The sequence below is a fragment of the Schistocerca piceifrons genome, chromosome 4 (assembly GCF_021461385.2).
Source record: "Schistocerca piceifrons isolate TAMUIC-IGC-003096 chromosome 4, iqSchPice1.1, whole genome shotgun sequence".
Classification (NCBI taxonomy): domain Eukaryota; kingdom Metazoa; phylum Arthropoda; class Insecta; order Orthoptera; family Acrididae; genus Schistocerca; species Schistocerca piceifrons.
The window spans coordinates 185182945-185200931 of record NC_060141.1 but is presented as its reverse complement, the minus strand read 5'-3'; the positions used below and the strand labels follow the sequence as shown (position 1 = coordinate 185200931).

The 17987-nt window shown below is 39.9% G+C and overlaps 1 protein-coding gene across 4 annotated transcripts in view; it reads left to right on the top strand.

Moving 5' to 3' along the window:
• Window positions 1-17987, top strand: part of LOC124796435 (cAMP-specific 3',5'-cyclic phosphodiesterase 4A-like) — a 323597-nt gene that overhangs the window by 163770 nt on the left and 141840 nt on the right. For all 4 annotated transcript variants that reach the window (XM_047260627.1, XM_047260626.1, XM_047260625.1 and 1 more), the window contains one exon: window positions 7721-8599. In XM_047260627.1, coding sequence (XP_047116583.1) covers window positions 7721-8599 — 879 coding nt within the window. The remainder of the gene's footprint in view (window positions 1-7720; window positions 8600-17987) is intronic.

Here is a 17987-nt window from a genome sequence, read left to right as displayed (position 1 = left end):
ACTTGCACTCATTTGATAATTCTTCACGATTTACTGAATTGTAAGTAATTGACATAATACGAACTGCTTATGTCCATATGGTTGGTTGCACTGGAATCACTTTCAGAACACTTTCCAAAATAATTCTGGCTTTATTCTTATGAAACACGTTTTCTTTCCATTGGTGTCCTTTCCTTAGACTCGTGCATTTGCTGGTTTCCAAGGAGTGTCTATCCTCAGAATTTTTGTCTAACTTTTAGTTTGTGCTTTGTAGCGTTCCGTATCCACGCTCTGAAGCCTACCACTATGTTGTGGTGTCCTAGGGCATGCTGCCACCCCACTGACGCAACAATGGTTGCTTTCTGTCTACACATGGTATGAAGAATTCTGATTTCAATGTGTATCAGAACTGAAATATCTCCTGATCTCCATGTAGCTTTCAACAAACACTCTTAGATAAGTGACCTCAACCATACATCTTCTGTTCCAACCTCTTTCCCCTGTTACCTAATTCTTATGCTTACAGAAACAAGTACATCAGCTATGGGCATGGTTAGTAATTGTACATATCACGGCTATACCTTACGCTGATACTGGTTTCGATGTGGACATCCTCTAAGAGGTCAGGTCTGTTCGTTGCAGTTAGATTAAATATTTCCATCATGTGTGGGCTTCTGAACAGTCCTTTGAAGGTATTAGCAGAGAACACATTTACTATTGTTTTGCGCAGTGGATTGTCAGGCCCACTGCTAACAACACTGTAATTATCCCAATTCATTGTTGGGTGATAGTCTCCTCCAATAATAATGCCAGTATGATGAGGATTTTTTTAGTAATAAATTTAGGTTTTTCTCTGAAGTTTTTGGTTACATATGTAGGTGAGTCTCACTGGTCTGTAGAAGGATGTGATTATAGGTTTATGCCCGCTCTTGATACTGAATCATGTCCAGACAATCTCACATGCAGTTTCAATTTCTTGAGTTTCTTGTCTACTCCATTTGCCATTTACCTATCATTTGATGTGTGTTTAAATTATTCCCAAATATCTCACTGCTATGAATTTTGGATTTTAACCAGCCTTCTGTACCTAGTATAATCTGAGCTCCACAAAGCACTTCAAAATACAGTAGTACTTTGTCGTGAATACTTTGTTTCTTAATCACTAGAATATTTATACTCTCATCTATAAGAGGCATTTCTTTGCATCTTATACTGACACTTCCACGTCCCCTAGAGCTATCATTATATGCACTGGATGGAGAGTCATCTAATCTAAAAAGACTCTGTGTGAACTCCACACAGTCAGCTACCTGGTTAGCACTCTCTGATGTCTAGTGCACACCTGACCCATTTAGGAGGACCCTACAGTTCTCAATCCTATGGCACAACTCAGAGAGATCACAGCACCTCACTTGTCACAGTACCATCAAGATCTCTGGTTCAGTCCTTCCACTTGAGTCAAACATAAAAAAACATCGTACAAAAGCTTTTGAGCATATGTGTCAACCAAGTATGATGGAAAGTATTTCACACAACCAAAGACAATTGTACATTTTTAATGTGATTTGACTGCCTGAACAATTAGCACACCAAAAGTGAAAGGAAGTTGTGTCAGGTAAGACTTCTTGTTTGAAATGCTTATTGATGAAAATGTTTTGTCCCAGCAGTTTTGTCCCTGCATAACTGATGCAGGAAGTAATAATATCATATGCTGTTGCTAGTTACCAGATTGAAAATGGTAAGGAGAGACTTTCACACAGCTGCCTAGCCCAGTTCTTAACACTTTTATCACAGTACCGATACATAACCAGTCACACACACCCTGGCATCCCTACCCCATTCAATCAAGTGTCTACCAGCTGCCTGAAGGTCATCTTGTTTGTAACTCAAGCTGTTTCAGCAAATAATGTGAAGGTAGATCATTGGCCTAATGCTAAGGGGCTGCACTATGGTTGTCTCCATCTATTGGTGATAGAGAGAAGTACAAGGGGAGAGCTGTTTGCACTTCATTCACCAGTGTTTACGAGGGTAGAAATGGAGTTACCAATCTGATAGGGAGATTTTGGTTATTTATATGGAGATCGAGGATCAGAAATAGAAGCTACTGAGAGAGAGGATTTGTCTTTCCCAGACAAAAGAACAAGCGGTGAATCACTCACATAAGTGTTGTAGTTGTCTGTTAAATGTGTAACTCATTCTTGCGTTTTGTACTGTGAGCGATGTTAACGTCTTTATTTCCACATGTGATTTCTGAGTACTGATCTAAGCAGGCAGACAATGATACAGACTGATCACTGTCTTTATTACCTTGTTGTGTGGACATCTCTAAGGAATCTGAGTGAGGTTAGTTGAATCTCGACAATTGGTGACAGCTAGCAATATTCCAGGAAGAAGTTGATGTAGGCTCCCAGTTTTCAGACATCACTGAAGAGTTCAGTTATTTTACTCTTTCCTTTGATGGCTACATGAGGTACCACATCGCAAGTGAAAGGAATCGATATGCCGGTAACATTACTGCAGCAAAGAAACAAAGAAAATCTAAAAATAAACTCTGTTGTAAATGATCTATAGTAAATTTGTGCAAAATTTACTGATTTTTTCTATATTATTTTATATTATGTGAGTCCTCAAATTGCCAAAAATCAGTGATTACTGGTCAACAGACTTGTTTTTGCAGGCAGGATTTGTGAGCAAATAACTGAATCATGATTGATTTTGTACTGTATTGTACGAGGGTGGTTTGAAAAGTTAGCGGAATCACCACGAGAGGTCAGCACAAGTGCAACAAGTTGTTCACATGACGTTCATTGGACTGTTGCCTGTAAACACATGCCACATTAGTGCTCTTGGAAGAGAGGTGTGGTGGTAATGTGGCTCTGTTGTTGTTCCCGCATAGTGATTTATGAAGATGGTAGAAATCAATATTCGAGCAGCGATTAAGTACTTCGTAAAGAAAGAATGAAAGCTAAGTACATTCATGCAGATTTCCAGAATACACTGGGGGACTCTGCTCCTTTATATTCAACTGTTGCCAAGTGGACAAATGAATTTAAATTTGGTCAGGAGAGCTTAGATGATGATCCTTGCAGTGGTCGGCCAAGATGTGTCAGTACTTCAGAAATCATTGCAAAATTGCACAAAATGATCGTGGAGGATCGCCAATTGAAAGTGTGTGAAATTGCTCACGCTTAGAGATGTCACCTGAAAGGGCATATCACATTTTAACTGAAGAATTAGAAATGAATAAATTATCTGCAAGATGGGTGCTGCGACTCTTGCTGGATCAACGTGCGCCCACACACGTGCCATCACCATGGTGAAATTACACGAACTAAGGTATGAATTGTTGCCACAGCCACCTTATTCACTTGATATGGCTCTGTCATACTTCCATCTCTTCCCAAAACTGAAAATTTTTCTTGGTGGACAAAGATTCACTTCAAACAAAGAATTGATAGCCGGAGTTGACAACTATTTTGCTGGCCTGGATGGGGTCAAGGGACTGGAACATCATTGGACCAAGTGGATTAATCTACAAGGAGAATACATTGAAAAATAAAAAAAAAATTCAGTGATGTAAGTACTTTCTTTTCTATTCCGTTATGAGAACTTTTCAAACCACCCTCGTGCATCAGCCTTGCATCCCATGTGCTTCCACGATTACCATATCAAAATTAATGACATTAGAACCATATAAAATACTCTCAGTTACATGTGACTTTTAAGTGATCTTTACTATTTTCATGAAAGCAAAGAGAAAGACATTTGTACCATTCACGAGAGAGATTGTAAAATTTTTGTTTTGCAGTTTTCATAGTTTCTTGTCCTAATTATATCGTGTAGTTGAACTGTGTACTCTAAAATAAACTAATATTCCTGTAACATATTTAGTTTTCCCCTTTAAAAAAGGAATTCAGAATTATGCGAGTACACAGGCTAATACTGAGTATAGTTAAAGGCGGTGTTTTGGCATTATGTACACTATGTGATCAAAAGTATCCAGACACCTGGCTGAAAATGGCTTACAAGTTTGTGGCACCCTCCATTGGTAATGCTGGAATTCAATATGGTGTTGGCCCACCCTTAGCCTTGATGAAAGCTTCCACTCTAGCAGGCATACATTCAATCAGCTGCTGGAAGGTCTTGGGGGAATGGCGGCACATTCTTCATGGAATGTTGCACTGAGGAGAGGTATCAATGTCAGTTGGTGAGGCTGGTACAAAGTCGGTTTTCCCAAACATCCCAAGGGTGTTTTTTTAGGATTCAGGTTAGAAACCTGTGCAGGCCAGTCCATTACAGGGATGTTACTGTTGTGTAACCATTCCGCCACAGGCTGTGCGTTATGGACAGGTGCTCGATCGTGTTGAAAGATGCAGTCGTCATCCTCAAATTGCTCTTCAACAGTGGGAAGCAAGAAGGTGCTTAAAACATCAATTTAGGCCTGTGCTGTGATAGTGCTATGCAAAACAACAAGGGGTGGAAGCCCACTCCATGAAAAACATGACCACACCATAACAGTACCGCCTCCGAATTTTACTGTTGGCACTACACACACTGGCAGATGATGTTCGCCGGGCATTCACCACACCCACACCCTGCCATCGGATCGCCACATTGTGTACCATGATTCGTCACTCCACACAACGTTTTTCCACTGTCCAGTCGTCCAATGTTTATGCTCCTTACACCAAGTGAGGCATGATTTGGCATTTACCGGCATGATGTGTGGCTTATGAGCAGCCGCCTGACCATGAAATCCAAGTTTCCTCACCTCCTGCCTAAATGTCATAGTACTTGCTGTGGATCCTGATGCAGTTTGGAATTCCTGCATAGTGGTCTGGATAGATGTCTGCCTATTACACATTACGACCCTCTTCAACTGTCGCAATCTCTGTCAATCAACAGATGAGTTCAGCCTGTACGCTTTTGTGCTGTACGTGTCCCTTCATATTTCCACTTCACTATCACATTGGAAACAGTGGACCTAGGGATGTTGAGGAGTGTGTAAATCTCGCATACAGATATATGACACAAGTGATACCCAACCACCTGACCAAGTACTAAGTCCGTGAGTTCCGCAGAGCACCCCATTCTGCTCTCTCACAATGTCTTATTACTACTGAGGTCGCTGATATGGAGTACCTGGTGGTAGGTGGCAGTACAATGTACCTAATATGAAAAACGTATGTTTTTTGGGGGTGTCCGGATACACATATAATGTACATATTAACTTAATACATGATATCTGTTGTAGGCTTTATACTGTAAATTTCTTTCACATGTGTATACTAAGTTCTATTGAAAGAGTCTGAATGTGATAATATTGCCATCCAGTTGATAAAGATGTATCTTGCATTCATAAGATACAATGTGGTGTGAAGAAGATATACAGGGCGGAGAAAAATTGTGTCATGAAATTTTAACCCTGGATAGCTGATGCCGGTAGGAACCAAAATTACTAATGTTGTGTAGGTTGACAACACACCTTTTTTAAACTACGGGAACTTAGTGCCACGTGCTCCGAGTGGATGTGGGATTGCCCTGTTGCTGTTTGTCGGTTGACGGGCAGTGCTATGGTTGTCGGTTCACACATACAAACATCCCTCGCATTGTCACTACCCCAACGTGATACACACAAGTGTCGAATAGGTTTTGCTGTTTGTCTCCACCTCACGTCAGAGGCATTCCTAGATAAGCTTTGCTTCAGAGCACACACATGTTAGTTGGTTGGTTGGTTGGTTTTTGGGGTTCAAGGAACCAGACTGCAAAGGTCATTGGTCTCTCACACACAGATCACCTGTAATTTATTCATACAGTAAGTATGGCGGCACAGTATTTGTTTGAAGAACAATGAGATTTGGTTTTTATTTATGGACTAGCCGACTGTAATGTGCATGAAGCTGATGGTTGTATGAGGAGTGGTACCCAACAAGATGCCACCCCCACCCACAAACATTTAACAGCAATTCACCTGCGATGTGGCAAAACAGGATCATTAGTGGGTTATGAAAGTGATGCTGGGAGACCTTGAACATGATGGGATGCTGCATTTGAAGAGACTATTCTCAAGTGCTTTGAGGAAGCACCTACGACAAGTACTTGAGCAGTTGGATGACGTGGGGGTCACTCATTGGTTAATCTGGGGGGATTTGAGGGCTGACAGCCAGCATCCATTTAGTTTCCACCCCATCGAAGACCTAAAACCTGTGGTGGACTATGAACACAGGCTAGGGTTTCGCCAGTGGTTTCTGTGACGTGTTGCATGAGAGCCCGACTTCCCCGCCATTGTGTTGTTTACCGACGAGTGCACCTTCCATCGGGATTGCATTTACAATACTCGAAACGTTCATTACTGCGCAAGGGGAAATACTCATGTCACTTATGTCCATGGACACCAGGAATGATTTTTGCTCAACATTTGGGCAGGCATTGTGGGTGACCATCTGATTGGGCCAGCCGTCTACCTCCTCCACTTACCAGGCAATTTACCTTGACTTTTAGCAAGAAACTCTACGCGGCATGCTGGGAGATGTTCCCCTGGACATCTGGCTATGCATGTGGTTGCAGCATGATGGGGCACCTGCACATAACAGTCGTGCTGTGCAGATATATTTAAATGAACTTTTTGATGGCCGGGTAATTGGCAGAGGCCCTCCTCGGACATAGCACTTGTGATCACCAGACCTCACACCACTGGACTATTTCCTGTGGGGATTCTTCAAGGTTCCAGTTCACCCAAGTGGACATGAACCACCTAGAAATGAAGAGGAATTAATGGATCACATTCAACATGCCACAAATCACGTCAGGGCAATGCCAGGAATCTTTGAAAGAGTTCGACAAAACACCATTTGACATTATCAAGCTTGTGGCATGTCGGAGGGTTGCCAGTTCGAGCACCTGCTATAAGTAAACAATGTCCTAGCTACAAAAAAGGCCCTTTCGGTACTGACACAATTTGTACGGTTTTGTTCCCATTATTCCTTATCATGAAACTACAATGGATGTGTCGGGACCCTGGCTGATTCACACCCAGGGTGGAAGGCTAGCATCCTATCACTGAGCATGTCGGCCGCCTTGGATACATCGCAATCGCCTGCAGGCAAAGCATTCATAGTCATTTGTTGTCCTGAGCATCCAGCAACAGTGCAGTCCCGTGGCCAGTTGGAGCTCATGGTGTACCAAGTTTCCGTAGTTTAAAAATTGCATGTTGTCGATCTACACAACATTTGTAAGTTTGGCTCCTAATGGCTTCAGGTATCTAGGGTTAAAATTTCGTGACACACTTTTTCTCTACCCTGTATATACTAGGTCCTTTTACACTGATTGCCATATACCAGTTACAATTATAGCATCATTAGGTGAGTGTTACTTCAAGTCCATAATTTAGCAACCTAAGTTATGGTCATACATGCGATGCAAGAAATAGCTTGGAAAAGAGATGGCGAAAGTAAAAAACTGTATTCTACACTACTGTCATTTTATAATAATACCACACAAGTCCAGGTATTTATGGTACCTGTTTAAAATGTTCTAATTTCATGCCTCTTTTAAAGCAAGAGGCATTCCAATGTACAAACTCTGTGAAGTTTTTAAAGTGTGACATGGTGGTGAGAATATCTTACCTTGCTCAGCTGTCACATTTCTGCTGCAGAGATGATTTGGCAGACATATACATCGCAGTATTTCATTGTCACATAGAAGAAGCATTTTGCTTATTGTATTTGTATTGTCTTTCCAGGAGGATGGAGCAGAACTCCTTCCACTGCCTGCAGTCATACCTGCAGCTGCTGACATGCAACTGTATGCAGCACCTGCTCGTCGGCGTCACTCTGTGCCACTCAGTGCTCCTCAGCCACCACCAGTATCACGGACCGTTATCCGGCGGGAGAGCCTCCCTCCCCCTCCTCCACCACGTAGCCCTCGAAGGAGAGGCTCCCCCCTACCACCTCCATCAGTTTCACCTCTTTCACCTGCTGTCAGCCCGCAACTGCTGGATGAGCCATCACTATCACCACCACTTTCATCTAGCAGTAGTAGTGGTGCAGGAGCAAATCAGCCACCCCCAGCAGACCACAGTGCTGAGAACTTGCTACCAGAACCGAGCATTGCTAGTATTACAACCAGCACTGAGGCTAGCCGACTGTCGTCTGTCCTTCGAGGTTCTGTGCCATCTTCCTCAGGAATGAGAGGTGCAACTGCTACGTTAACACGTCAGCAGACCTTTCCCCCTCTGCAACCTTATGTGAGGGCACGCTACTCATCTGCAGCATCAGCATCGGCAGCAGCAGAACTGTCAGAGGCCGCATCAGACTCCTCTGATCCACCAGCATCACCGCCACGACGTGCATCTCTCGCAGCACCACTTCGAGAACGCTCACATCAGCCACAACAGCACTGCAAACGTGAACAATCTGACTGTCCTAGTGTTGGTTCATTTTCTGGCTATAGTCACACAGATGGCAGTGCTCCAGCAAAGCTGCCAAAACTGAGTCCACCTCCACAGTCTCAGTCACCAACTGAGCCTGCATCTGACTCAAAAGGTGGCCTGTGGGAAAAGGAAAACGTTGATCCTGATGAAATATGTCGGTCTGCAGCTCTGCGAAGGAATGGTTCACAGGTATCTATTGGCCAAATTTTCACTTTTTCCGCTTTCTGATTTCTGACTCGCACCAATTTAAGTGACTCCTATACATGTAAATATTCTTCAGTAGTATTGTTACTAGATCTGAAATTTCTTCTGTCTTTACAGCATATTCCACTAGCACTGCATTAAGCTATTTCTCCATTATATTCAATTAGCTTCTGCTCCTCACGTGCATGAAACTGTATGCAAAAATTAATATACAGGATTTGTAGCTGATTTTTAAATTGTATAGACATGGAGGTTAAGTTCACACAAGATACTTGTTATTTATGGAATGGTACAGATCTTGACTACCAAGTAAACGTGGCTGCATGTTAGTGTTGTTCATGTGTTTTATTATTAAATTTTTTTTTGCATGGGCTGGATTTCAGGGCATATCATTCACTCATTCACACAGAAATGTTGTGTGTGTGTGTGTGTGTGTGTGTGTGTGTGTGTGTGTGTGTGTGTGTGTGTGTGTGTGTGAGAGAGAGAGAGAGAGAGAGAGAGAGAGAGAGAGAGAGAGAGAGAGAACAAAGACCTGTAACACGTCCAGGTGTAAAAGATTCTTCTTATTGACTAGAGAATTTGTAAACCATGGCAATATGGCTCAACATCACTTATAGTAGTGTATATTGAGAATGACAAATTCAAATTTCATAAAAACTTATGTCCAGCAGAAACAGGACCAGATTAGCAAATTATGACCTTCATGGCCTACCTAATGCATTGTATTGAGTCATCTTATTTACATAAGCAGCTTATGCATTTAACATTGGATAAGTCAGCATTGTTCTACAGAAAGGATGAAATAATTATTGCTAAATATTGTGCCTACCACAACATGTCCAAAATAAGGAAGGTATTTATGAAGAGGAAACATAAAAATATTAGAAGTGACACTATATGCAAAAACAATACTGATAATTCATAAACACCCTATTGTTGAGAAGGAAGAATGTAATTGTAATAACAATGTGACAGTAATGAGTGGTCAAAGATAACAGGAGTGTTCATCCTATGCCACTGTGAATCCATTTATTCACCACATGAAATGTTTCATTAATGACAACTTTCATCAACAGTTATGGTTAGGTGAATGATTACACCATTCCCACAAATGTATGACCAACATTTGTAACATAGCAAAGAAGTGCATGGGAAAGCTTATAATTAGTATTCAAGCAGGTTATGTTTTGTGTATTTTTTGTCCATAACAAAAAGGTGCAATGTACTCAAAAAACAGTCATCTTAGCCCATACTGTTATTGCCAGGGGATAGCAAGTGTGTGAAATATTTTAAAAATAGTAAAATTTTGTGTTTAAAAAAACTATATTCATATATTTAAGTTTCCTCCTTCCCCCCTAAGTGCACCTAACTCGGTTTCAACTTTCTTGTCTTTTACTGTAATGTAGATATTCATTCCAACAATTTGGAATATCTGGGTAAATGCAAAGGAAAGAGTATGAAAAGCAAGAAAAGAGGTCTAAAATTGTTTGGGATAGCAGCTTACAGGATTGAATTATTCAATGCACTGGATTGTTTTTTGCTGAAAATAATTGTTCAAGAGACTTTCCCTATGTGATTGTGCATCTGAAAAGGTATAGACATCTATGGGTCTACCTAACAATATACCATCTCAAACACAAATGGTATCCTATCAGAAGACAGTCTTTCTATTTATGTTTAATGGATGAGAACTGGTTCCATAACTTACTTTAAGGGTGTTGCCTTTTTGAAAGTGAAGACAGATGCATCTATGAAGAGAAAAATGCTCCATTAATTATAAGCCTAGCTTAGATGTTGGTATTGCCTCACAGGTACACAATTCAAATGGAGAGGCACATACACGTAATTGTTTCACAGCTGAATGGAGCATTCTGTGTGAAATACGTAATGATGTCATCATCAGTGACCTCTGTAAAGGCAAATCATAGCTCAAACAGGCTCATGATCCTATTCTTTTTTAGTGCATAACAATAAATCTTGGCTATTGCCAAGCATTATAGCCATTTGAAAAGTTTGTGATTCCAATCTATTGCCAGATCCTTTCAGCAGCACAAGGATGGAACATTTGATCACCTGGTGATGCCTGTCTAAAATTGTGGAAAAACCGAACTGACAAGGGGGTCCTCATGTAGTTTATCTCGTTCTGCAATGTTGTTTGACTAATTGTGGTATGTCAGCTGCCTTATGTCACACTTTTTAACATAAGGTCAAATTCTACTCTCAAACACACATTTGTCTTCTGTGCTAGTGCAAATGCATGTTGTTGGTGAACATGTGATGATTTTGTGCAATACTGCTGTGGTAACAACGTATGTATCTTTCATGTCAGTTGCATGTGCTTGTGGTTTACGATTTTCTCTCATTTATGGAAACCATTATGCAATAGGAACAATAAATAGAGTAGTATATTTTCCTTTTCCCTTATGGTGGAGGGAGAAGCCATTTTCAAGAGAGTGTTTGCTATAGAAATGTCTCTTAAAATTATGCGTCAGGAAAATCACATATTAAGTATATCGCATGTACGTATATACGTATTCTAAAGACTAATGCCTTGTCGAGGCAACCACTCTCTTCTCTCACTGACAGTTTGTTTCGGCTCCATGTAATTGTCAAACCAGTCCTTCCATTTCATTCTTGTCATTTTCCACCATATACCCTTCTCAGTAGCCTTTCCAATTTATCTAGAGGCCAACTTTCATTTCCATAGAACAGTGTACTCCATACAAACAGCTTTGTAAAGGATTTTTCTTAGTCATAAATGCCTGTTTTTGTGAATGCAGTCCTTCTCTTCACTTCCATTAAGCATCTGTGACTATACTATGGAGGTAACGAAATTGTTTCACAGGGTCAGTTCTGATGTCTTCAATTTTTATGTTGGTTTTATTGTCCCCTATATTTTTCTGCTCTACCATTAGTTTTGTTTTCTGTTTGTTGACTTTTAATTTCTATTCTTTAAGAGTTTCTGATAGGACTTGCAGCAATTGATTCATTTATTTTTTGGAGTGTGAAACTATTATAATGTCATCAGCAAATCTAATGCAATGTATCCTTTCACCAGTGGTTTTTATTCTCTTGATCTTCTCCTTATCTTGTCATTCATCTTAGGCTATTTTGGAATACCTCTTCACTTAGGCTATGGGAACTGAGTAAAAAAAGTGTGATTGTTATCATATATGTAACTATTTAAATACAGTAACTATTTAAATACATTTATTTTCCGATTAATGTATCACCTATCAAGTAAGTTTTTAATGTAACATTGACATCCACTAAAAGGGTACTAGAAGGAACACTTATTTTTACTATAATGTACAGAGCCTAGTGTTTTCTTATGAGGAGTAAAGCACAGAGCTTTAAAAACCTTTGAGAACACATTCGAAGAAAATAAATTCTGGGAGACAGCAGAGGTACCAATAAAATAGAAGCCAGGATCTTAAATTTTCCATTTAGAAGTTTGTTCATACTGGAAGATAGTATATTACCATTGCTTCTCTCCTCCACAAACTTATAATGGGTAATGTTGTTGACAGGAAGAAACTTAAATCTTCCTTCTTCCATACCCCAAGTAACCATGCTTGTGTAGTTTCAATAAAGCTCACAATCTGTAGCATTGCTCCTACACATCACTTTGGAGATCTGATTTTGATTTGAGTGGAAGGGCTGCACCAGAGACTTAAGATTGTAGTTGCAACTTCTTCGATTTGCACCACAGGACTGTGAGCAATGGGATTTTCCTAGACAGACCACCAGACACACCAGAGACAGCATACTAGTGTAGCTGCCTTTGTGTGGAATGCATAAAGGATTTTTTAAAAGAAGTAACTCTATGTCAAGTTCAATCAGGATGCTCTAGGATACTTACAACAGACCTCAAGAAATGCCCCTATAGATCAGAATGTCAAGATACCAGTGATAAATTGTAGAAGCTTTCTCAAAAAGTGCCCAGATTTCAAGCACCATTGAAAATATGTGGAGTCACATAATACTTAACATAGAGAGTTAGGAAAAATTGGAAAATATTATCAGTGAGATGTTTGGGGGAAACATAAGTATTTACCAAAAATACAGACTCCATGGGATGGGAGGTGACATAGTTGTAGCAGTAAATAAAAATCTTAAATTAACTGAGGTAGAAATAGTATCTGCTTCTGCAACAGTTTTGCCGTATTATTAACAATCACAAATAGTATAACAGTTGTAGTTGGATGCTTCTGTCAGCCACTAGACTCAGCTCAAAAGGTAATGGACAACTGCAGAGAGAACCTCCATTCCTGGTATGTGTGTTTCCAAGTCCTGCTATAATGAAGGAGATTTTAATCATCAGTGATTGTGAAAATTATAACATCATAAGTTGCTGATGGGAAACGGGAGAGAGAGAGAGAGAGAGAGAGAGAGAGAGAGAGAGAGAGAGAGAGAGAGAGAGAGAGAGAGAGAGAAACGAACTTTGTGCAAACATGTTTTCTCCAAAAATTACCTGCGACAGGTAAATTGAAACACACTCAGCTACGACATGGGCAGTGCATGAAGCTATCGATAATTACTAAAGCAAAATATTACCACAGGACCTATCTCAAAATCACAGGAAATGTTGGTTATGTGTTAAGACTGTCAGTGGCACAAAAATCAATATAAAAAAATGTGCAGATGAGACAGGAGCTACAATAGGAAACAAAAACTGAAGTACTGAATTTTGTCTTCAATGATCCTTCACAAAGGAAATTAGAGCCAATGTTTGCATCATTTAGTGATCATGCTGCTCCTAAGGTACAGTAATCAAGTAACACTGATTAAAAGCAGTTGAAAGTACTAAAAATCAGTAAGACACCCCACGATATAATACAGACCCTGAAGGTTCATTGAGTAAGTTTGGACAAAATGGCTGATAATGACTATAATCATGTAATACGTCTATCTCTGTCGAAAAGCAAGGGCAGAGTGGGTCTTTAACAGTTTCCTTTTTTTAGTAAGAAATTGTGAAACAGTTGAAACTTGATGGCGATAATAATAATAAATGCAAAGCACTCTTACTGTAACCATTTGCATCAGTTGCACATAACGTAATATTCATTTGAGACATTACACAGCTCACATGGATGAATAAAAGTGATAATTTTTTCTGCTTTTGACATGTGAATGAGGTGAGGTAGGAAGATGATGTGACTTACCATACGAAACAGAAAATTACCCTCTGCCAATTACTTCAAAGTGATTCGCAGAATGTGGGTAGAGTACTTAAAATACTTCAGACTGTTGAAAGCAAGTACAGTATAATAATTTTTAGGTTTGTGAAATATGATTTAAGCATTAGCCCCTTTCTTAGCTTATTTGTACCACAGATATACCATGAGTGATCAACATCAGGTTTGTGAAAAAAAGTGCAGGCCACTCCATTTACAAGTTTGGGGAAAACAGATTTGCAAAACAATAGGCTAATATCTGTAAAACATTCTGCAAAGTCTTAAAACTGATTCTAAACTTGAATACAATAAGTAAAATTCTTTAGAGACACTCTATTTTCAGACCTTATATCTTGCAAAATTAGGAAAAAAACTCAAACCAGCCACAGTATTTTTAATGACTAATTTATTTTGTTTTATTTTGTTTTAATTTATTTATCCAGATAAATAAATTATTCATTCAAAAATAGGGTGGCCAGTTGCAGTTGTCTTCTTCTCTGATACTGTCAAACGGGGTGATTTTTGACACCGGGGCGAATTCGGACAGTATGGCTTATTTGCTCTTTGCCACTGCATGGAAACGGAGTTACTTATTTTAACGTCCGTACACCAGTTATTTTAAGTGCAAGATTGCATTTATTGCTTTCCAAAACTTTTATTTAGCGTCAATTGTTTCCCTAGCTGAATAATTGACGAACAGTCTCAGTGTTAAAAATCCATGCATGATCGTAAAATGGAAACTTTCTATTGTTGCGCTGAGTGAGAAGTTATTGTAACCGTAATTGTCAAGGTGCTCAGTAGCTAACAGCATTGAGACAATTTCTGTACAAGTTTGTCAAGTTTCTCGTGCAAGGTTATAAAATAATGATGGTTTTTGTAAAACTGTGTACTGTGTGGGGTGATTTCGGACAATGCCAAGAACGTATAAGAGCAGGAGAGGTGCTACAGTATGGTGTAATTATGACCTGGAACTTTTAGATAAAGCTATTCGTGATATTCAGAGTGGTACATTATTGTACAGAAAAGTGTGTGATTTGTGTGGTATACCTAAATCAAACCTACAAAATAAAGAGCAGGAAGCATGTCCGAAAAAAATGGGAGGACAGCCAGTGCTAAATAAAGAAGAAGAAATGTTGAGAGCAAGGTATCTTGAGGGCTGCACATTGGGGATTTCCCTTCACTAATTTGGATATTAGGCTACCTTGATAAATCTGGCCGAAATGAGAAGAAATTTTGTAATAATTTGCGAGGAGAAGAATGGGTGCATTTATTCCTCAAATGACAGTCAGAAGATCTTTCCGTTCGCTTAAGCAAAAATATTAAATGAACTCTTGCAGAAGTGAACAAAGAGACTGTTAAGATGTTTTTCCCCAATATCAAGGCAAAGCTGGAAAATCTCCCACCTATCATCCCATATCACTTATTTGTAACAAAGAGCTACCTTAAAATGTGTAAAATGTCACCAAAATCAAATAAAAATCATGTAGAATTTGAAAAAAAAAGGCAGTAACTGTCCAAATTTGCCCTCGATATACTGTAACTTCAGACAGAGATTTAAAAAAACATATGTGTCCGAAGTCACCCCAATCCATGGGGTGACTTCGGACACTTTATTTAACTGCCTCAGATAAATATACCTACACGTACACTTTCTGGTTCTGGGATATTTTATTTGTTACGCATATACCCCACCACTTCCAAAACAATCAATTTAATCTAACAATATATACGAAAGTTAGAATCAAAATAATGACAAAACAGTCCGAAATCACCCCATTTGATGGTACCTCAAAAAACAGCTATGATGATTTCAATTCATCATGGATTATTTTAATTACAACTTACAAATTTCAGATGTAGTTGATTACCCATGTGGCATACAGTTTGATGGAGCAGTGCTGAATAATTATTGTGTCAAGATACAATAATGTCCTATTTAAAGTTGAGTTACAGATTCGCTGTCATGAAATATGTGCTAGTTAACCACATAAAAACAAAAAATTCTCTGCAGATATTTGTGATTTAGGAGTAATTTTAGGTTGAAATATTAACAATATTAGGAAAAGACAGATTGCTTCTTACCTTAAAGACGACACATTATGTTGCAGGCAGGTACAGTGAAAATACACTTACACATTAGTTTTCAGCTAAAGCATTTGTCAGAAAGGGAAGCACAAATACATTCATCACACAAGCAAGAATACCTCATGCAAACATGACTGCCATCTCTGGCACCGCGGACCAGAATGCAGTTGTCACATAGAATGGAAGCACCGATCTGGAATGGTTGGGGAAGGGGGAGGGATAGCAGGGTACTTTTGGGAGGGGGGGGGGGGGGAGAAGAGTCCTGTCTGGTGGAATGTTCGGAGACTATCAACACACTCCCCCCCCCCCCCTTCCCCCGCCCCCCTGCCACAACCTCCCTTCTGCACAGCCTCCTGATGCTGTGCCTGTTAGCTAGTCTCTGCGTGCTCTGCCAGACAGAGCTCCTCTCTCCCCCCACCCATTCCCTGATATCCCTTCCCTGCCCCCTCCAGATTGCTGCTTATATTCTGTGTGGTAGCCACATTCCAGTCCCAAGCTGCCAGAGATGGCGGTCATATGTGCATGAGCTATGCTTCCTTGTGTGAGTGAATGTGTGTGTGTGCTTCCTTTTCTGATGAAGGCTTTAGTGTGCATGCACAAGTATGAGGATTTCTTCTGAAAGCTAGCCGGTTGACAACTCAACAATTCTACTTATCAGTGAGTGGTCTCCTTTACTCCAAAATCACTTACATTCTGCCAGAACTTTCTTTTGTTATATTTATAAAGATATTTATTCAATTCCAAAAGAGAGAGACTGAATTGACAGTATGTACATGCCTTCAGGGTGCACACGTCTTACGTATAGTCGAAAACTAGATCGGACACAGATTAAGAGGAAACCAGCTTTTCCAAGGAGGGAAGGAGGTAAACATGAATGAATGAAAATACATAGAGAGAGAGAGAGAGAGAGAGAGAGAGAGAGAGAGAGAGGGGGGGGGGGGGGGCAGGGGGGGGGGTACAGGGGAGGAGTAGAAGTTCAAAGATGTGCCATCAGTACGCATTGTGCTGAAGATAGGTGACTGGAGTTACAGAGTGTGAAGTACAGGTAAAAAATAATAAAACAAGTGGAGAGAGAGATGAGACAAATAACCTGCAATAAATACAGGTAGTAAAAACAGGGATCTGAAGTGGGGAAGAAATATGTAAATAAATAATAAATAAAATATTTCAAACATGCTCCAGTTGGGGGATGGCGGTGAACTAGAGGGGGTAATAGTTGAGAGGAAATGTTGTAGAGCAAGCTCCTATATCTTGAGTTAAACCTTTGATGGGTGGATCCAAATAGCCCATGTGCTTAAGCAGACACTCAGGTCTCATGTTTTAGAGCATGCTCAGCAAATCGATGCAGAATGCTTCTGAGGTAAATATGTGACCTGATTACATTCTGCTAGTTTTATGGTAGTAGAAAGCCAAGCAGTAAATTTCACCTGTTAAATCACTTGAGAGATTTTTCTTGTGTTTCTACATTTAAATTGTAAGTGTTTCCATTTGTAGGTCTAGAAAAGGTATGTGGCTCCATGGGTAGTTTGCAAGAGGAGGAATCTTCCACTAAGGATAGCTGTCTGTGAACGTCGTAGGGTTCGACAAGGATCTTTCAAAGTTTAGGAGGAGAATGGGATGTGTTTGGAGAGAGGAGGAAAATCCCTCAGTAAATTATTTCTCCAAATTTGTAACTTTTACAAGTCAAACATTTAAATGAGATCATACCTCCCTGAAGGCCTCCCTACACCACCCACTGCTATCTTCTGTTGTTCTCCCAATCTTTGCATCCCTGTCAAACTCTGTGGCAGCCCAGGCCACCTTTCCTAGCTGAAGATTACTACATCTGCTTGTGCTGCCACCGACCACAATCTTTCCTAGTACTACCATCAACAAAATCTACAGCATTAGTGGGAGTATAACATGCAAATCTGCTTATGTGATTTACAAGCTGATGTGTGTTGACTGCATGTCTTTCTACACATAAATATCTTATCACAAAATGGGAAGAACGAATGGACATGAACCGACTGACAGTAAAATCTGTTACTCAGTTGTTGAGCATAGTCTTTGATTTCACACAAGACTTGGGCCATTTGAATTCTCCCACACAATATCTGTTGACCTCAAAT